Source organism: Oncorhynchus tshawytscha, linkage group LG16 (genome assembly GCF_018296145.1).
Source record: "Oncorhynchus tshawytscha isolate Ot180627B linkage group LG16, Otsh_v2.0, whole genome shotgun sequence".
Classification (NCBI taxonomy): Eukaryota; Metazoa; Chordata; class Actinopteri; order Salmoniformes; family Salmonidae; genus Oncorhynchus; species Oncorhynchus tshawytscha.
In genome coordinates, this window is record NC_056444.1 from 69480022 (window position 1) to 69502546 (window position 22525).

The 22525-nt window shown below is 41.3% G+C and overlaps 1 protein-coding gene across 1 annotated transcript; it reads right to left on the bottom strand.

Moving 5' to 3' along the window:
* Window positions 1-7840: 7840 nt before the first annotated feature.
* Window positions 7841-22525, bottom strand: LOC112216242 (general receptor for phosphoinositides 1-associated scaffold protein). Its single transcript, XM_024376085.2, has 8 exons — window positions 22163-22525; window positions 20411-20463; window positions 14301-14352; window positions 12061-12163; window positions 10992-11085; window positions 9754-9820; window positions 9206-9272; window positions 7841-8855 (listed from the first exon to the last, which is right to left on the bottom strand). Exons 1-8 carry the CDS (start codon window positions 22361-22363, stop codon window positions 8326-8328), a joined length of 1167 nt encoding a protein of 388 aa, XP_024231853.1. The 5' UTR covers window positions 22364-22525; the 3' UTR covers window positions 7841-8325.

Below are 22525 nucleotides of genomic sequence, written 5' to 3' on the forward strand. Positions count from 1 at the left end.
ATTTACTAAATAAACTGAAGTAAACAATAAATAAAACCTGAAAATAGAAAAATAAAGTACAGTACCGTTTGCCGTGCGGTAGCAGAAAGAACAGTCTATGACTAGGGTGGCTGGAGTCTTTGACAATTTTTTAGGGCCTTCCTCTCAAACTGCCTGGTATAGAGGTCCTGGATGGCAGGAAGCTTGGCACCAGTGATGTACTAGGCCATACGCACTACCCTCTGTTGTGCCTTGCGGTCGGAGGCTGAGCAGTTGCCATACCAGGCGGTGATGCAACCCGTCAGGATTAGCATTGAAAACGTGACCAGCAGTCAGGAAATAATATAAAGTAATAAATATAAAGTAATAAAGTGGCTGTAGATCATTTGAAAAACGTTTAAAGTAATAGAATGACAGTAACAGTTATGCTATGTGTTTGCTAAATAGTTATCTGAAATTCACCATGATTGTGTTTATTTCCAAGTTTGATGGAACATTTTACTGCTAACATTCACTTCCAGTCATTTTCGCTCGCATTGCTAGTCCCATTGTTTAGAATTGTTCCGCATTCATGAAAAGACATATTAGAATCCTCTTGTCCTAACCTGTATATTTTCAACTTAGCTTTTACTTCCTGCTTATACTTCCTGCTCTGCTCCTATGGGTATGGCTGCCAGACCACCCATTATGCCATAATTTTTTTAATTTTTAATTTCACCTTTATTTCACCTTCATTGACTTGAATGGGGAGGCCCATTTTATGGATAATATTTCTATGATCTTAGATGTACTGATAAATCAAAGTAAAACATTTACTCTGACCCCATCATACAGTATGGTGTTAAAACGTGTCACATAGAACAGATTAATTCACCACTAGCAGCTACCAGACACGGTTTAGTTGGTGGTTGTTATTTAAAGTCCCCAGGGCCGTTATAGAGTTAGGCAAGACTGCCTTTTCCCATTGTACACTAGAGGCATGTAATAGTCTGCCAAGTGTGCTTCAACTAGTGCCCATTAGTGAGTTTAAAACTGCCCCAAAACTCTGTTCAGGAGGAGTGTAAATGCTTCCTGTTTAAAGTGTTGTATTGACTGCTGCTGCTTTTTAGGCCAGGTCGAACTTGCAAAAGAAACCCCGTGTCTCAATGTTTTTTTCCCCCTGGTTGAATAAAGGTAAAAAAAAAAAGATCTCCCTCAAATCAAATGTTATTGGTTGAATACACATATTTAGCAGATGTTATTGGGGGTGTAGCGAAATGCTTGCAAAATCCCTCTATAAAGAGTGGATTCAGAGAGTTCTGCTTGCAGCTGTTGTAGTTTTTCTATATAGTAATCTCAAAGATCAGCAGAACGCTACAGCCTGGTGAACCGTTCAGCAGTAGTATAGGGAAATAGAGGCATATTCAAATAGAGACACATTCACACCTGTCACTCACTTGGGTGGGGAAATTATGTGTGCGCATCTGTATGTGTGTGCATCTGTATGTGTGTGTATGAACTCTGTGAACTTGCATCATGTTTGAGCTTACCAATTGAGTAACAGCTACCAACCAGTTATTTACATACACATCTTTCTGTGGGATTTGCTGAGAATTTCAGGCTTCCCTGCATGTTGTAACAACTCTAAATCCTGATATAGATGATCCACTCTTTATCACTGCACTCAAAAAGTGTTAATATCCACCATTGGTGTTATCTTTCCATTGAATATGAAAAAAAATATTTAGCCATTTACTTAGTACAATGAATACCATCTCTCCGCACTTTGTTTCAGGGAGCAGTCTCAAAAACTGTGAACACCAATGCCAGCCTGTGAGTGTGGAAACTATGACCAGTGGAGTAAGGATCGGGTCTGTAGCAATAGCCACAGTGAGCCTCTGTAGGGTGACAATAGAATAGGCTCTTGAGTATCAGTACCTCTGGAAAACAAGAAAACACGCTGTCAAAACATCCTTTTCTACATTAGACCTCAGCATGACATGACACTACATCAGATCTTAAAGATTGACTGAGAAGATATTCATAATGGTGGAGAAGAATACACCTCAACATTGCTACACAAGACAAGAATACGGGGTGGGTCTACTCTATAGTCACTGGGCCTATTTGGATGTTGTGTGGCTTGTCCCAAACATTCACAGTACAAACTATAGTGGCATTATAGACAATGGACTACGTACAGGTAATTACTGTAATATGACAACTGAACAACTGGTCTTTTGAGTAAACTAGGGTAGTTCTTTTACACAAGAGAAGTATACTGGGTGGGTCTAGGAAGAAGCACAAGTGTCCCATCTAGCCATGCACTTGTCCTGTTGCATCTGTTTTGCATTCCTGTCCTACCCCCCCATTCCAGTCATCCCTGACACACACACACACACACCAACCAAAACAACCATTAAATCCAGTCAAGTGTTAGACAAAAATAGTGTTTATACACTATAGATCAATTTTCGCTATTGTATCACACAGTGATAATCTACAGTACTTGCATTTCCCTCAATTATCTCAGATTATTTGTTTAAAAAAGACACCAGTAGTACAGAGGAATAGTGAGCGAAACACTTTATTTTATTTTTCACAATCGTCACGACATCCTGTCTGCATAGACAGCCTGCACAACAGATCTCTTATTTCTTTTATCCAGAGACAACCAAAACCATAGAGCTCCAACATGCCAGATACACCTACACTTTACCCTCTGAAACTTTTACGGTCCATGTATCAAATTTTGCTTTGAAAGTTCCAGGGACTTTTTGGGACAAACGGTCTTGTTGGCTAAATGCTGTTTTTTTGGCTCGTGTCAGTGTATTTTTGTCATTCCTCAAGCCATGACATCACAATAGTAAAGTAGACCATCCTGGGCTTTTCCTCATAGTAAACTAGCCAATGCGAAGCATCTGTCCATTTGAATGGGTGCCAATGGGTGGCAGGTAGCCTAGTGGTTAGAGCGTTGTACTAGTAACCGAAAGGTTGCAAGATTGAATCCCCGAGCTGATAAGGTACAGTGCCTTGCGAAAGTATTCGGCCCCCTTGAACTTTGCGACCTTTTGCCACATTTCAGGCTTCAAACATAAAGATATAAAACTGTATTTTTTTGTGAAGAATCAACAACAAGTGGGACACAATCATGAAGTGGAACGACATTTATTGGATATTTCAAACTTTTTTAACAAATCAAAAACTGAAAAATTGGGCGTGCAAAATTATTCAGCCCCCTTAAGTTAATACTTTGTAGCGCCACCTTTTGCTGCGATTACAGCTGTAAGTCGCTTGGGGTATGTCTCTATCAGTTTTGCACATCGAGAGACTGAAATTTTTCCCATTCCTCCTTGCAAAACAGCTCGAGCTCAGTGAGGTTGGATGGAGAGCATTTGTGAACAGCAGTTTTCAGTTCTTTCCACAGATTCTCGATTGGATTCAGGTCTGGACTTTGACTTGGCCATTCATACACCTGGATATGTTTATTTTTGAACCATTCCATTGTAGATTTTGCTTTATGTTTTGGATCATTGTCTTGTTGGAAGACAAATCTCCGTCCCAGTCTCAGGTCTTTTGCAGACTCCATCAGGTTTTCTTCCAGAATGGTCCTGTATTTGGCTCCATCTATTTCCCATCAATTTTAACCATCTTCCCTGTCCCTGCTGAAGAAAAGCAGGCCCAAACCATGATGCTGCCACCACCATGTTTGACAGTGGGGATGGTGTGTTCAGGGTGATGAGCTGTGTTGCTTTTACGCCAAACATAACGTTTTGCATTGTTGCCAAAAAGTTCAATTTTGGTTTCATCTGACCAGAGCACCTTCTTCCACATGTTTGGTGTGTCTCCCAGGTGGCTTGTGGCAAACTTTAAACAACACTTTTTATGGATATCTTTAAGAAATGGCTTTCTTCTTGCCACTCTTCCATAAATGCCAGATTTGTGCAATATACGACTGATTGTTGTCCTATGGACAGAGTCTCCCACCTCAGCTGTAGATCTCTGCAGTTCATCCAGAGTGATCATGGGCCTCTTGGCTGCATCTCTGATCAGTCTTCTCCTTGTATGAGCTGAAAGTTTAGAGGGACGGCCAGGTCTTGGTAGATTTGCAGTGGTCTGATACTCCTTCCATTTCAATATTATCGCTTGCACAGTGCTCCTTGGGATATTTAAAGCTTGGGAAATCTTTTTGTATCCAAATCCGGCTTTAAACTTCTTCACAATAGTATCTCGGACCTGCCTGGTGTGTTCCTTGTTCTTCATGATGCTCTCTGCGCTTTTAACGGACCTCTGAGACTATCACAGTGCAGGTGCATTTATTCGGAAACTTGATTACACACAGGTGGATTGTATTTATCATCATTAGTCATTTAGGTCAACATTGGATCATTCAGAGATCCTCACTGAACTTCTGGAGAGAGTTTGCTGCACTGAAAGTAAAGGGGCTGAATAATTTTGCACGCCCAATTTTTCAGTTTTTGATTTGTTAAAAAAGTTTGAAATATCCAATAAATGTCGTTCCACTTCATGATTGTGTCCCACTTGTTGTTGATTCTTCACAAAAAAAATACAGTTTTATCTCTTTATGTTTGAAGCCTGAAATGTGGCAAAAGGTCGCAAAGTTCAAAGGGGCCGAATACTTTCGCAAGGCACTGTAAAGATCTGTTGTTCTGCCCCCGAACAAGACAGTTAACCCACTGTTCCTAGGCTGTCATTGAAAATAAGAATTTTTCTTAACTGACTTGCCAAGTTAAATAAATTAATTGCAGCCAACTCATTGCTCCATTTGGCTGGTTAACTGTTAACAGCTCATCTCAGGATGTAATATTCTGTCACACCACACACAGGAAGGGCCTGAGAAAGAACACATTGGTCTAAAAGTAGCACCACAACCACCACGTTGTCGTTACTGTGTCACAGACTAGCTCTTACTTCCTCTTCTGAGCATTACATTTTTATCATGTAAAGGGCATGACGGAATCAAGTAACCACCACAACCCCTCCTCAGTCTGCCCTGATGGTTCCCCAAAGCAAAAATATTCAGACATGTTTAAACAGTAACAGTTGGCACAGCACAACATGTGGGGTTTTCTGCTCATAACCTTTGCTCTCTCTATTCAAAGCTTGGTCCGTGGATCCAGTACAGACACTACAGACACTAAACAACTTTACAATAATCATCCAAATTGGACTAGATAAGAACTCATGCACCAGTTGACAAAATGGCCACTGTTATTCAACTGAAACTTGAGGCGCCAGGACAACAGAACAACAGTGAGTCAGGTAGATATGGGTAATAAGAGATCTCTGCTGCTGGTAAACAGGTTTAAATTATTATTGTGATATAGGGACAATGGTATTGTCACTGCTCATGGTTCATGTCCTGATAGTACACCATGGACAACCATCCATCCATTCCCCTTAGTACACACAACTACAGCATTCTGGCTTTAAATAAGCAGCGGGTTAATAGTGGGGCGATGTGCAAACATTAACAGGTCGTCTTCCCAGCAGCCCCCCATTCGAACCTCCCACTGTGTTAATTGCCCAGCGCCAACTGCATGCTCTTTGTTTTGGCTGCTTTTGCTTAAATGCCCTATTCATACATTAATTCTGTTTGGGTCGTCACCATCCGGTTTAATTCCCTGCTCGTTATGCATTGACTGTAGTGAAAGAAAGGGACATTCGCTCTCTAACCTGTTTAGGGCCACAAACTTGCATAATAATCCCTCACATCAGCTTTCCATTCATTCCCCCTTCCTTCGCTTCCAACAACATAGGGCAGGGGCTGAAGTGGTCCTGGCTCTGAATGTCTGAAATGTGTTTAAATGCCATCATTGCTCATCATCCAGAGCCACTCTTGACGCAATTGTACATGGCTGAGCAGTGGACAAAGGGATCAGGGTGCAAAAGGAGAGAGGACAGAAGAACCACTATGACCTCATGGGTCAGCTGTGACACTGGGATGAAAGACCCTCACCCACCCTCGGCCTGGCCATCTGAGCACTCAGCACACCATGGGAATGTAGTGAGCGTGGAACCAAGAGCGCTCAGCATTTGCCTGCAAGAATTGAAAAGGAGGGCGGCCGGGTTTTGGAATGTCGGGTCATTCTTTTCTCCGCACATTCCGATGCGTTCTCCCGACAACTAACTGTCAGACCAAATACAACTGCCTCCTTTCTGGATTCTGCCTCTCTGACAATCACAACTTTAGAATTGGTGGAATGTGCAACCACCACAACCCCCACCTCCATCTATCCCTCATCCCCATCCTTGAGGACATAACTCTTTGGTCTTTCAAAAAATGTTATGAAAGCACATGAAGGGGATAGATATTACAAGTATCACAGAATAGAAATACTATTAGTGCTTGACTGTGATTCATACTCTGGTGTATATATATATATATATATATATATATACACTACCGTTGAAAAGTTTGGGGTCACTTAGAAATGTCCTTGTTTCCCATGAAAACATACATGAAATGAGTTGCAAAATGAATAGGAAATATAGTCAAGACGTTGACAAGGTTATAAATAATGATTTTTAATTGAAATAATAATTGTGTTCTTCAACTTTGCTTTCATCAAAGAACCCTCAATTTGCAGCAATCACAGCCTTGCAGACCTTTGGCATTCTTTGGCATTTGTTGAGGTAATCTGAAGAGATTTCACCCCATGCTTCCTGAAGCACCTCCCATAAATTGGATTGGCTTGATGGGCACTTCTTACGTACCATATGGGCTAGCTGCTCCCAAAACAGCTCAATAGGGTTGAGATCCGGTGACTGTGCTGGTCACTCCATTATAGATATAACACAAGCTGACTGCTTCTTCCCTAAATAGTTCTTGCATTGTTTGTAGCTGTGCTTTGGGTCAATGTCCTGAGGTCGGAAATTGACTCCAATTAAGCGCTGTCCACAGAGTATGGCATGGCGTTGCAAAATGGAGTGATAGCCTTCCTTCAAGATCCGTTATACCCTGTACCACCCCCAGACAATCACATTGTCTCCACCATGCTTGACAGATTGCGTCAAGCACTCCTCCAGCATCTTTTATTTTTTTCTGCGTCTCACAAATGTCCTTTGTGATCCGAACACCTCAAACTTAGATTCGTCTGTCCATAACACTTTTTTCCAATCTTCCTCTGTTCAGTGTCTGTGTTCTTTTGCCCATCTTAATTTTTTATTTTTATTGTCCAGTCTGAGATATGGCTTTTTCTTTGCAACTCTGCGGTCTGCTGTGAAGGGAGTACACAGCGCTGTACGAGATCTTCAGGGGAAGAGCCTTCATTTCTCAGAACAAGAATAGACTGATGCATTTCAGAAGAAATTTTGAGCCTGTAATCGAACCCACAAATGCTGATGCTCCAGATACTCAACTAGTCTAAAGGCCAGTTTAATTGCTTCTTTAATTAGAACAACATTTTTCAGCTGTGCTAACATAATTGCAAAATAGTTTTATAATGATCAATTAGCCTTTTACAATTATAAACTTGGATAAGCTAACACATCGTGACATTGGAACACAGGAGTGATGGTTGCTGATAATGGGCCTCTGTACACCTTTGTAGCTATTCCATTAAAAATCAGCCCTTTCCAGCTACAATAGTCAGTTACAACATTAAGAATGTCTACACTGTATTTCTGATCAATTTGATGTTATTTTAATGGACCAAAAAAATTGGGTTCTTTCAAAAACAAGGACTTTTCTAAGTGACCCCAAACTTTTGAACGGTAGTGTGTGTGTGATATCTGTAAAAATAATGCCTTCACGGTTGAGAGTGAAAGATCAACTGCAACTTCTTAGAACAGCTGTGGAGAAGACAGTCACAATGTACTCCAAGGAACAAAGTATTCATTATAAATCAAGCAAGGCAAATCAAAATGCCACACATTTATTTGCAGATATTTTTGGCAAGAAAACACCAGATCAAACTGGTACAAAAACAGTAACAAATGTCTCTCACAAAACAATAATATGTGAAGATACGGGGCATTTATTTTCAACTGTCATGATGACAAAACTAAATTAAAACACAAAACGAAATCCTTCATTCTGTACATAGGTCAAACTAATCAAAAATAAATAAATAACTTATGAACTATGGAAACAGTAACCAAGGTACAGTATGTACAGGTGTCTCCTCAAATTGGAGTGTGCTTCAGAACTCAAAGGACGATTGGTTCCGCTGGGTCAAATGTGTAGTCATCTGAACAAGTACAAAGGTATTTCTGGACAGATAGATACATTTGGTCTCTGTGGCACTAGTTGAAATCTTTGGATGTTAAGGTTGAGTCAGAGGCAATATTAAGTCTTTGGGTCGAAAAGAGTCTAGTTCTTCGGGTGTTTAGTCCATTTAGTTCTCAGAGCTTGCTCTCCTCCTCCATGCCTCTGTTCAGTCCAGGGATGAACTTGAGGAGGTGTCGGCGGAAGCTCTTCTGTTTGGGTTTCCTCTGTAGCGAGCTGAACCCTCCCGTTTGTGCTTTCTCCCCTGGTGTTGATGAAGAGTTATTGTTGGAAGCCCTCAGGTAGCTGCGTGTGCTGGAGCTGCGGGTCAGGTGGGTCTTGGCTGAGGTGAAGAGCTCACTGGCGGGGCGGATCAGTCTCTGCTTACCCTGTGGAGGCTTCTCCTGTTCTGGTTTCTGTTTGTCTTTCTCTGTGCTGCTGGTGAGGTCACCATTGGCATCGTTGAAGTGGTCGCCCTGCCTCTGGTACAGACAGGTCTGGTAGAGTGGGTCCTCCTCCATGGTGGCACTCAGGTGGCTGGCACTGCTGCTGGTGCTGCCGGTGCAGCGGAGGGCACGCAGGGCGGCCGGGCTCGGGGTACCCAGACTACCGTACACCCCTGCAGACTCCAGGGACTCATAGATAGCAGCATCACTCATCACTAAGCCTAGAGGACACAGGGAAAGAGTGTTACAATGGACATCACTGGTTTAGCATACATCTTAAATTGACTTTAAATTAATTTACCTGAGATCATATTATCTCGACTAACCGGTGCTCCCGCACATTGACTCTGTAATTGTACCCCCTGTATAAAGTCTCGCTATTGTTATTTTACTGCTGCTCTTTAATTACTTGTTCCTTTTATTTCTTATTCATATTTTTTTTAACTGCATTATTGGTTAGGGGCTTGTAAGTAAGCATTTCACTGTAAAGTCTACACCCGTTGTATTCGGCGCATGTGACTAATAAAATGTGATTTGATTTGATATACATCAACATAAATGAATGACTTACCATGAACCAGCCTCTGCTCTTGCGTCATCAAAGATCTGTATTCATCCCATTTCTCATGTAGGGTTTGCTGATGAAAGAAAATGCATAAAAATGAGAAAAGGTGTGATTTCAATTTGTAGCCCTGATGGAGGCGCTTGGGGACAGCAGCCGTCATCTTGAGGAAAGTCACTTATCTTCACACATTAAAAGTGTCCTTTTTACCAGCCAAGTGTAAAGTAAGAATATAACTATGTGTCTACTCTCATTCACGGTGTTCACACAGCATTATGTAAGCGCATTGCAGCTGCTAGTCCTGAAACAGGTGGGAGAAGAGGGAAAAACAGGTGGTAAAGGGATTAGTCTGGTGAGAGTACTGTACTTTCTGTCTGCTATAGGCTTTTCACTACACTGTCAGTCTGATCCCAGTGACACACTTGCCTGGTCCCAGATCTGTTTGTGCTGTATACTCAACTCCTATGGTTGTTGTCACACCCCACAGGATAACCATTTGTGTTGAAGCAAGCAACACCACAGGTTTGCTACAGAGGGGAATAGGAAGAGAAGTTCACCTTTAGATACTGAAGCCTGGCCTCCAGTTCTGCTTTTCGAATGGAGTCGCTGTACACTGTTTCCAGCCTAAGGAAAGACACAGCAATGTTGTTCATTCAGACACAGGAAGGCCAGAGAGCCACAAAACAAGGAGACTAAGGATTCACAGCATACTCTGGACCCAACTAAGAACAGAGAGGAACTTCAGAAGTAGCTGTGAAAAAAGCTCTTATATAGGAGACCCTAACATGCTAGTCTAGGCTCAACAGTTTGCAAGTAGGGGAGAAAGCTTCAGAAGGTATCACGTTTCAAGACACCCACTCGACTTTGGCAACTGGTGCACCTCTAGGGGGTTTCTTGTTTTTACTGGGCTGAAACAAGCTCTCTCTTAATAGTTCAGTAGGCCTATATGTTTACTAGAGGCAAGAATAATTAGATGAAGTCTATAATAAGACAAGAGGCATGCACTGGGCCTTTTGTTTGGTTAATTTCACTCTTATAGAGTTGACTTCTAAGTTTATAAATGGGGCCAGATTCTAATAGGACTTTCATCGTTTACAAGCAGACAAAGAGAACAAGAGTATGGTTCCAATTAAACACTGAGAAAGTTAATTCTGCATATTAAAAAAGGGAAATGACTTGCCTCTAGGCAACTTTGGTGTGCAAACAAATTGTTTAGAGTACATCCATGGTACATTGATTGTATGGTAGCTATTTAAAGGAGTTCAGAGGTGTTGTGTTAAATGCGGAAGACACATTTCAGTTGAATGCATTCAGTTGTACAACTGACTAGGTATCCACCTTTCCCTTTAGATTGGCCAGCTGCAAAGTCAAAATTGGCTATATTATAAAAATGAATGGTCTTGATTTAGGGTTAGGCATTAAGGTTAGCAGTGTGGTTAAGCTTAGGTTTAAAAAGCAGATCTTATGACTGTGGCTATTCCAGCTAGTAACCACTGCAGAGCAGGCTCCAGAACAAGATTCATGACGAAAAGCACAAACCTGCTTCTCAGTCGATAGATAATGACTCCATTATCAATTCTGTGTGATTTTGTACTTTGGACCGCAACATTGTCCAACCAAGAAGATCAAAGATGTATCAGTATCAAAACGACACTAAAAAGTATTGAAAAATGGTCATAGAACACAAGGAACTCTTTATAGACCGATCTGAATAAGGTCAATACAAAAAGTGGAGCAATTAAGTTGTTACCGTCGACAACCAGTCCAGTTCTCTTTCCCATTGAACTCTGCTTACCTAATGGAGTTCCCAGAGGCCCTGATTTGCTGAACAATCTCCTTGTGTAGATATCCATTCACGCTGGTCTCGTTCACACTAGCGATGGTGTCCCCTGTGCAAACAAACAACATGCATGTTAACAAAAACAGACCCAGTTAATTCCAGTGTGGTTTTATCCTAGCTGTGGTCTACTGAGACTGGTTTGATCCCGCTAGTGTCAGTGGTTTATGGAACAGCTCATGTGTGATACAGACACTGTTTCTAGCCTAAACCATGGCTGTGTGGTCACGGCAGGCCACTGCTGCTGTTAACCACTTTTCCTAATTTCAAGACGGCCTGAAAAATATTATTCAAGCATGTGTGTGTTACTCTATCTGTTATTGTTAAAGTATTGCAAGTTTATTAGATTCTTTGTTATTAGTTTCAGATGGGTAGAGAAGTCTGTCTAGGTCTGGTTTAATTTGGCCCTGCCTCTAGTGCTCCTTCTCTCTCCGAGATGAATAATACTCTAGTATCAGATTTAGTGAAATTAAAATGTGAGAATATACAATTTCTTCTTTCACTATTGTTTCTGATAAAATGTATTGCCCATTCTATAAATGTTTTAAAAGATTGGCAAAGGCTTCTGTCTGAGGTATTTTTGAGAAATAATGTTTCAGACTAAAGAGGAAATTGAGAAATTGATTAAATAAAAAAAGAGATAAAAATAGACATGGCCAAATCATTGTATGCATTTGAGTTATTGTATCCGGCAAGGCGGCAACGGAGACAAGGGAGTTGACCTGCATGATGTTTGCTGAAATAATCTCTCCCTATAGTGCTTGACTGGAAAATGAGTAGGCACATTTTTTGTTTGTATTTGAACATCCCTAAACAGCCGACTGAAACTCATTTGTTCACGTGTTTACTTAGGGACGACTACCATCCTGGCTGGCAAACAAGAAAGGGACAGGACTTTATCAAAACCACCTGTCCTTTATTCTTCCCGTGAGGTCCATTTTCAGTAAAGGCAGGTCATGCATGTGTCAAATGCACTTCAAAGCTGTTCAAAAGACCCTAATGAACCGGGGTTTTCAATTCCACTTACCGACTTTGAGTCCGGCTTGTTGGGCGGGGCTGTCGTCGTGAACCTTGCACACAAATGTGCACATCTCCACAGAGTTCTGGTCCTGGTGGTGCAGCCCATATGTCTGGTAAAAGGAAATGAGGAGAATGAGTTACAATTATTATTACACCTCCCACGTCAAATAAATATATTCTTAGGAACAATTGGGTGCAAGACATGGGAGAAATTATGTTAACAATTATCAGAAACATTGCATCGTGTTCAAAATCATTGGTAATTTCCCATCACAAACGCTTAGTAATTCTCTTTACAGACAGTATGCCTGAGGTTGATACCTAAAGCGCTATGCCTTGCTACTTAACAGACAAAGGCATTTGAAACTTTGAAGACAGTTCATGGTACAGGGAAGCCTAGGGCACCTCTTCCAAATTCTTTTGGAATATTTGTAGTCCACATTTGAAGGCCTGACTGGTGAGGACTGTCAGACAAACCCAGTTCTATACAACAGATTAGATAACATTGGCTGACAACGAAGCAGCAAGACAGACAACCTTGAACAGAGACTCAAACAGAAGAGAGATAACATCAGTTTATATGCAAAAAAAGAATCCCCATTTGCGTGGTTAATCAAAAACGAATACAGCCCTCTATCATAGTCCATCAGAAAAAGGATGTTAAAAGCAGTCTCTTCATGAGCAAGGACCTTTATCAACAAATTTGGTTAGAACAAATCAGACAAATTCTATTATGGTTTACGTGACATTAAAAATCATTCCCTGTCCTCATACTGCAGAGAGATAAAAAGGTAAACCAGCACTATTGGGACCAAAACTGACAAGCAAACATTTTCCACACTATCACCATTTTGTTGACAATCTTTCTTAGATTGATTCACATGACAGTTTCTGTGTTGGAGGCAAATATGACAAACAACCACAGCCAGACTTCCCCTTAAGTTTTCCTGTCAAGTGAATCAAATTCCACTGCTGTCTGACGGAGTGTTATCCCGAGGTGAGCTTTTACGGACTTGCTTGTCAGTTGAGACATTAGCTGACAGTGACAAAATTGTGACAATTCCACATCCAGTAAATAATGTCAAATGCCATCTACTGGGGTGTACAACCACCCATCTAGAAACATATGTGAAATAATGTGAGTATTCTCCCTACCTTCCCAGTCCCAGGGGCCTTCCACAGAAACCAAACATGCAAATGACCCTAGAGATGCAAATCCAACTCTACATTTACATAGTTGATACTGACATTATCCCCACAGCACTCAAAGCTAAAGGAATGGGAGAACTGGTGACTGCCTGGTGAAGTCCAGCGACATGATGGAAAAAGCACAGGATCCTAAAGCCATCCAGCTCTCCTGTCTCTGACCACACTTCCTAAAGAACAGGGCCAAGCAGGAAAAGAGGGACCTCCATCCCAACACTAAATATAAGCAGTACTATGGAAATGATCATTTCATGGCCATTACATTGGCCGGCATCCTCTCTTTAGAGATAAGGCTGTCTGACAACAAGTGGTGCACTGTGAAGAAGCGCTGCGGGGACAGAGAGGAGGGAGCTCGGACAAATAAAGAAGGCAGAAATCTGACTGTTTACAGTGTCCTCAGGGGATCGGAATATAGTAGACTGTCTGACACGACACGCAGCAGTGAGAAGATTTGACAAAACCATACCGATTAAAAAAAGGTCCCAAAAGAAAAAAAGCGAGAGAAAAAAAACGCCCTCTCTCATATCAAGTCCCGAGTGGTGCAGTGGTCTAAGGCACTGCATCTCAGTGGTAGACGTATCCCTACAGACACACTGGTTGGAATCCAGGCTGTATCACAACCAGACGTGATTGGGAGTCTCATAGGGCGGTGCACAATTGGCCCAGCGTCGTCCGGGTTTGGCTGGTGTAGGCCGTCATTGTAAATAATAATTTGTTCTCAACTGACTTGCCTAGTTAAATAAAGGTTAAATAAAAAGTTATGGGATACATCAGAGCCTTATACTGTGAGTATGAGGCTCACGGATACATTTCTCCCTGTATTTGACAGATATGATGGCGACCTTTGATGCTTTCAACACATGCACACACCCCACTAAATCTTATTTGATTTATGGGGTGAAATCATCCACATGGTTGGAGAGAACAAATCTCATCAGCGTTAATGTGAACATGAGAGAGAAGGAAAATCCTGTTAAATGACCCTTAGAAATCCAGAAATCCCCCGTACCATACCACCTCCCACGTCTATTATCCTCTTACCTGAATCTCAAAGCCAAACGTCTCCTCATCCTTCTTCTCCAGGATAATTTCTCTAAAATACAAAAAAAAATGTGGCCATGATAAAATGAGTTTGAAATTAGTTTTCATTTACTTACAGTATTGAGCCACGAGTCAATTGTGACTGGCGACATCACCATCTGGTGCACATCAGTGCCTTCAGAAAGTATTCATACCCTTTGACTTATTCCACATTTTGTGATACAACCTGAATTCAAAATGGATTACATATTTTTATTTTATCACCCATCTACACACAATGATATAGTTAAAACATTTTTGTATACATTTTTGATAATTTATTGAAAATGTAATACAGAAATACCTCATTTACATAAGCATTCACACATCTGAGTGAATACTTTGTATAAGCACCTTTTGCAGCAATTACAGCTGAGTCTTTCTGGGTAAGTCTTTAAGAGCTTTCCACACCTGGAATGTGCAACATTTACACATTATTCTTTCCAAAATTCATCAAACTCCAAATTAGTTGTTGATCATTACCAGACTACTATTTTCAGGTCTTGCCAGAGATTTAAGTCAAAACTAACTTGGCCACTCAAGAAACTTTACTGTCTTCTTGGTCCGCAACTCCAGCGTATATTTTGCCCTGTGTTTTAGGTTATTGTCCTGCTGAAAGGTGAATTCATCTCCCAGTGTTAGAAAGCAGGCTGAACCAGGTTTTCCTCTAGGATTTTGCCTTTCCTTAGCTCCATACCGTTTATTTTTTATCCTGAAAAACTTCCCAGTCCTTATCGACTACAAGCATATCCATAACATGATGCAGCTACCACTAGGCTTGAACATATGGAGAGTTACTCAGTAATGTGTTATGTTTGGAGCAAATCCAATACAACACTTTGTATTAATTGTAGTATTACTTTAGTGCTGTGTTGCAAACAGGATGCACGTTTTGGAATATTTTTATTCTCTAAAAGCTTTTTCTTTCTTTGCATATACATATTTGTAATAATATTTAACCTTAAAATAATAAATAAATAAAATCTATTTAGTCTCAAATAAATAATGAAACATGTTCAATTTGGTTTAAATAATGCAAAAACAGTGTTGGAGAAGAAAGTAAACGTGCAATATGTGCCATGTAAAAATGCTAACATTTAAGTTCCTTGCTCAGAACATATGAAAGCTGGTGGTTCCTTTTAACATGAGTCTTCAATATTCCCAGTTAAGAAGTTACAATTTGTAGTTATTATAGGAATTATAGGACTATTTCTCTCTATACCATTTGTATTTCATTTACCTTTGACTATTGGATGTTCTTATAGGCACTATAGTGTTACCAGCTTAATCTCGGGAGTTGATAGGCTTGAAGTCATAAACAGCGCTGTTCTTCAAGCATTGCGAAGAGCTGCTGGCAAACGCAGGAAAGTGCTGTTTGAATGAACGCTTATGGGCCTGCTGCTGCCTACCACCGCTCAGTCAGACTGCTCTATCAAATCATAGACTTAATTATAATATAATAAACACACAGAAATACGAGCCTTAGTAATGACCTATGGTCAAATCCGGAAACTATCATTTCGAAAACAAAGCGTTTATTCTTTCAGTGAAATACAGAACCGTTACGTATTTGATCTAATGGGTGGCATCCTTAAGTCTAAATATTGCTGTTACATTGCACAACCTTCAATGTTATGTAATTATAATTATGTACAATTCTGGTCTTTGTTAGGAAGAAATGGTCTTCACACAGTTCGCACCGAGCCAGGCGGCCCAAACTGCTGCATATACTCGGACTCTGCTTGCACAGAACGCAAGAGAAGTGACACAATTTCCCTAGTTAATATTGCCTACTAACATGATTTAAAAAAATATATATTTAAAATTTCAGCACTTTTTCTTCCCAATTTCGTGCTATCCAATTGCTTAGTAGCTACTATCTTGTCTCATCGCTACAACTCCCGTACGGGCTCGGGAGAGACGAAGGTTGAAAGTCATGCGTCTTCCGATACACAACCCAACCAAGCCACACTGCTTCTTAACACAGCGCGCATCCAACCCGGAAGCCAGCCGCACCAATGTGTCGGAGGAAACACTGTGCACCTGGCAACCTTGGTTAGAGCACACTGCACCCGGCCCACCACAGGAGTCACTGGTGCGCGATGAGACAAGGATATCCCTACCGGCCAAACCCTCCCTAACCCGGACGACGCTAGGACAATTTTGCGTCGCCCCACGGACCTCCCGGTCGCGGCCGGTTATGACAGAGCCTGGGCGCGAACCCAGAGTCTCTGGTGGCACAGCTGGCGCTGCAGTACAGCGCCCTTAACCACTGCGCCACCCGGGAGGCCAACATTAATTTATTTGAACTAAATATGCAGGTTTAAAAATATATACTTGTGCATTGATTTTAAGAAAGGCATTGATGTTTATGGTTAGGTACATTGGTGCAACGACAGTACTTTTTTCGAGAATGCGCTTGTCAAATCATCACACGTTTGGCGAAGTAGGCTGTGATTCGATGATAAATTAACAGGCACCGCATTGATGATATGCAACGCAGGAAAGGCTAGTTAACTAAATCAAATCAAATCAAATTTTATTTGTCACATACACATGGTTAGCAGATGTTAATGCGAGTGTAGCGAAATGCTTGTGCTTCTAGTTCCGACAATGCAGTAATAACGAACAAGTAATCTAACTAACAATTCCAAAAAAACTACTGTCTTATACACAGTGTAAGGGGATAAAGAATATGTACATAAGGATATATGAATGAGTGATGGTACAGAGCAGCATAGGCAAGATACAGTAGATGATATCGAGTACAGTATATACATATGAGATAAGTATGTAAACCAAGTGGCATAGTTAAAGTGGCTAGTGATACATGTATTACATAAGGATGCAGTCGATGATATAGAGTACAGTATCAACGTATGCATATGAGATGAATAATGTAGGGTAAGTAACATTATATAAGGTAGCATTGTTTAAAGTGGCTAGTGATATATTTACATCATTTCCCATGATTAAAGTGGCTGGAGTAGAGTCAGTGTCATTGACAGTGTGTTGGCAGTAGCCACTCAATGTTAGTGGTGGCTGTTTAACAGTCTGATGGCCTTGAGATAGAAGCTGTTTTTCAGTCTCTCGGTCCCAGCTTTGATGCACCTGTACTGACCTCGCCTTCTGGATGACAGCGGGGTGAACAGGCAGTGGCTCGGATGGTTGATGTCCTTGATGATCTTTATGGCCTTCCTGTAGCATCGGGTGGTGTAGGTGTCCTGGAGGGCAGGTAGTTTGCCCCGGTGATGCGTTGTGCAGACCTCACTACCCTCTGGAGAGCCTTACGGTTGAGGGCGGTGCAGTTGCCATACCAGGCGGTGATACAGCCCGCCAGGATGCTCTCGATTGTGCATCTGTAGAAGTTTGTGAGTGCTTTTGGTGACAAGCCGAATTTCTTCAGCCTCCTGAGGTTGAAGAGGCGCTGCTGCGCCTTCTTCACAATGCTGTCTGTGTGAGTGGACCAATTCAGTTTGTCTGTGATGTGTATGCCGAGGAACTTAAAACTTGCTACCCTCTCCACTACTGTTCCATCGATGTGGATGGGGGTGTTCCCTCTGCTGTTTCCTGAAGTCCACAATCATCTCCTTAGTTTTGTTGACGTTGAGTGTGAGGTTATTTTCCTGACACCACACTCCGAGGGCCCTCACCTCCTCCCTGTAGGCCGTCTCGTCGTTGTTGGTAATCAAGCCTACCACTGTTGTGTCGTCCGCAAACTTGATGATTGAGTTGAGGCGTGCATGGCCACGCAGTCGTGGGTGAACAGGGAGTACAGGAGAGGGCTCAGAACGCACCCTTGTGGGGCCCCAGTGTTGAGGATCAGCGGGGAGGAGATGTTGTTGCCTACCCTCACCAACTATACATGGTTGATGATATTACTAGTTTAACTAGTGATTATGTTAAGATTCATTGTTTTTTATAAGATAAGTTTAATGCTAGCTAGCAACTTACTTTGGCTCCTTGTTGCACTAGCGTAACAGGTGGTCAGCCTGCCACGCAGTCTCCTCGTGGAGTGCAATGTAATCGGCCATAATCGGCATCCAAAAATGCTGATTGCCAATTGTTATGAAAACTTGAAATCGGCCCTAAATAAAATAGGCCATTCTGATTAATCGATCGACCTCTAGTTAGTATTGTGGAGTAACTACAATGTTGTTGATCCATCCTCAGCTTCAATTACAGCCATTAAACTCTGTTTTAAAGTCACCATTGGCCTCATGGTGAAATCCCTGAGCAGTTTCCTTCCTTTCCGGAAACTGAGTTAGGAAGGACATCTGTATCTTTGTAGTGACTGGGTGTATTGATACCCCATACAAAGTGTAATTAATAACTTCACCATGCTCAAAGGAATATTCAATGTCTGCTTTTTCATCTACCAATAGGTGCCCTTCTTTGCAAGGCATTGAAAAACACCCCTGGATTTTTTGGTTGAAACTGTGCTTGACTGAGGGACCATTACAGATCATTGTACGTGTGGGTAAAGAGATGAGGTAGTCATTCAAAAACCATGTTAAACACTTGCACACAGTGAGTCCATGCAACTTATGATGTGCCTTGTTAAGCACATTTTTACTCTTGAACTTATTTAGGCTTGCCATAACAAAGGGGTTGAATACTTATTGACTGAAATTTCAGCTTGTCATTTTTAATTAATGTGTTAATTTCAAAAAACATAATTCCACTTTGACATTATGGGATATTGTGTGTAGTAGGCCTGTGACAAAAATATCAAAATCTAATCCATTTTCCATTCAGGCTGTAACAACAAATGGTGGAGAGAAAAAATGAAGGGATGTGAATACTTTCTGAAGGCACTGAAGCTCATTCTCATAGAAAATGTTATACGATGAAATAGTATCTATAGTATCTATGGAGAGCACTCCATTGCACTCTGGCCATCTCTTTTCTACTATGAAAATAACTACAGTCCTTCTACAGTAACAGGACATAGATCTAAATTACATGACCAGATACTTCAGTTCCCCAAAACGTGACACGCACTCTTTTGTTTCTAAAAACCTCTTTGCATCATGAAAGGTCACATGTCCAAAGGTCTAACTGGGCAGTGGTCTACAGTGTCCCCTCTACATCAAAACAACATCTATAAATTATATAAAAATGCATAATACACTAGAATGTCAAATAGTAGGATCCGTAGATAACCATCCAGTCCCTCAGAATCCCCTCCAGAGTTGAATCACGTTCTGTGCATGCGATTCTCACACACAAATTATTGTCAATTGTAAATGATCATTATACAAGTTTTATCGGTGAAATGACCATGCAGCATCTGCATACCAACCATTGATCTCAATCAGTTTCATGGGGATACGTGTTCAGATCTTGAGTTATACAGTGTTGTTTCAAGTATCCTTATGAGTTATGTACAGTGAAAGAATTTTAGAGCAGATGTTAACAAACTGTAGCATACCTGTGTTTAGTTTCAATTTTAAAAAAGCATATTTTTCCTAGTGGCACATGCTGTTGAGTTTTGGCCACGAGAAAAAAAATGCAACCATTCGCACAATCAACCTCCTCAAATCTCTTCAGAAATTAGGTGGTGTTTTGTCTTAGAATAACATTATATTATGCCATTATATTTGGTTCTGTTATGTGGAATACTATCATTGTGATCTTGCAGACATTCAGCTTTGATCTAACTTTATTAAACTAGCAACATTCACCAGAGTAGCCTGTTCTCTGAGCAGCCAAACAAGTAGAGCAGAGAATGTGTCTAAAGTACAGACGTTTCAGACCTTTCGCTGTCGGGAAGAGGGGTCCAGAGAAGTCGCTCCATAAATAGTAATAACCGCAAATACAAAAGGTTACTGTACTGCATTCAATCCTCCCAAAAGCTGAGCCCAGAGGCCTACTCAAATTACTCTGAAAGCAGCCCACTGTAACACGCATCATTTGAGTCTGTTGTGAATGAAAGGGTTTACTAATGCTGTTCTGGCATTCTGTGTATGATATATGCTTCCCTCCACCACAGTCAAGAGTGAGAAGTGACAGAAAGGCAGATGTGTCCTGTAACTGATGCCAGGGGGAGAGATGACTGTTTGCCTTACCTCCGTGGCTCTGTGGTCTGAGTCAGGGGATTCCTCTTCTGCAGCCCACCATTCTGTGACGAGAAAACATGACGGACATGAAATAACAACCAAAGACAGGTGTCTAAAGGTTCAAACAGAAATCACACTGCACACAAAGGGGATTTTCTTCCTACCTACGTAGGCCAGGTTTGCAGGACATACCTCAAACTCTCACTTATGTGTCTTGTCCACCAAGTCCTCCTGAGGCATGTTGTGTGTGTTTGGTGTCTATGTTTGTGTTCAAGCTACTGAGCCAAAACATGGGTAAGAAACCATTACAGATAAAAACCAGTATGTCTGTGTCTGACTGTCTGCTCTCGGTTGACCCTATTTACTGTCATTAGTCAAAGGAGAGGTTTTGGACATCTATATTTAAATTATCTACATCGGAGTCCACTGACTTGTGATGCCCAGACTGCTGATCAAACCAAACTGTGTGTCTTTATTTTTTATCATTATCAGAAAAAACAGATCTCCCCATTTCTACAGGTTACATTCAGAATGTAGACACACAAGACATGTGTATGGATTGGAGCCTTGGGCCTCTTGGCACAATCCCTGCATTGAGGGAAACCCCAAACCAAATTGGGACTTTGGGAGACCCAAACCTACAACCTACACTTTACCTAGTGTAAACTACAAGTATCGCTTACACTACATCCCTTACCGTATTTAGCCTACACTACAATCAATTCACCTCTGTTCTACCTCAATTATTTAAAATGTGGCCCCTATGAAAGGGCACTTTTTATTAAAAATGTATTTTTTAAATAATATATATTTACACTGCCAGAATTGTCCTGGGCCCCTCAATGACTTCATTTATTCCCAAGTACCCAGAGAGAGACCCATGGGGGTGGTAGGAGCAGAGCAGGGTCCCCTGCACAATGCCCTGTTGTGGTCCTAGGCTCCAGATGATGATGAGATGTACGAAGGAGGCCTCCACATAACTCTGGCTGGCCTCCTAAGACAGTACAGTAACACTACAGAACTGGGACAACCAATGCTGTTGTGTCACACACACACACACTTCCCATAATAACAGTTTTACCAGTCTACATCACAGTACATTCTCAGATTATGATGATGCGTGGCCATGTTAATTCACTAGTAAAGTCAGCACTGTTCCTTGTGAGGCCATGTTCTGCCACAGTACATTATGTTTGCCTGCCTATAAATACTCATTTGATGCCAAACTAATTTCTCAATGCAGAGATATTATGAAATGGTTGGATTGCACTGAATCAAGAGGAAGTCTGGAGTGTGGCACTCAAAGAGTAATGTGTGGGTGGTCCTGTGGTCAGGAAGGGGCACGCTTTAGTACGTGACAAGTGGACACCATGTGATTTTGCTTCAGTGTGTGTCAACATTTATACAAAGTTTATATGAAAATGGGGAACAGATGCAACAGGGCATCCATGTCGGGCTCTGACAAAAGGTCACAAATACTCACACTGCTATTTCTAATTAAATAAAATGTCGTCACAGATAGGCTAATGTCTCCACTCATAATGAACAACAGACATCAATGCATGTGCTCGTGTGAGAAGCCACAAGGAAATCCATATTCAAATATTGAGCGTATCCGCTGGCCTCTGTACTTTACGGGCAAGTGACACTGTATTTGGCTAACTGAAAGTATGTGCTTTCATTGATGAGTCTATTATGCTAGATGACTTGATTGAAGGAGCAAGTGAAAGTTAAAGTGATAAAGTTAAACAGGATACACACCTTTCTGAAGTTCCTTGGCAACGTTCCACCAGAGTAAGCCAAAGTCTTGTAATTATACACTTCCGAATTAGTTGGTAAATCCATAGTTTTACAACTGTCTGACTTTGAGGACGGAAAGTAAATATCGTCCGGACTCGAAAGTCTACCAGATGGATCACTGGAGTTGACATTTTTAAGCTTTCGTAGCGTCATATTCTTCATATTATGAGCGCTCCGATCAAGAAAGTACAAAAATAAACCCACAAAATCTGAGTGAAACGTCTATCGCAGCAAACAACACTGATGCTTCTGTCCGGACAGCATGCACAATTTGGCAGTGAGAGCGAGGACAGGGGAGGCGTGCCCTGTGATGCACACGACACA

Excerpts from the sequence above, each read along its gene's own strand:
- LOC112216242 (XM_024376085.2), bottom strand. The coding sequence starts at position 22,363 with ATGAAGAATATGACGCTACGAAAGCTTAAAAATGTCAACTCCAGTGAT. Across the intron at positions 12,164-14,300 it reads CGTTTGGCTTTGAGATTCAG|ACATATGGGCTGCACCACCA; the intron begins GTAAGAGGATAA and ends TCCTTTTACCAG. Across the intron at positions 8,856-9,205 it reads AGAGCAGAGGCTGGTTCATG|GCTTAGTGATGAGTGATGCT; the intron begins GTAAGTCATTCA and ends TGTGTCCTCTAG.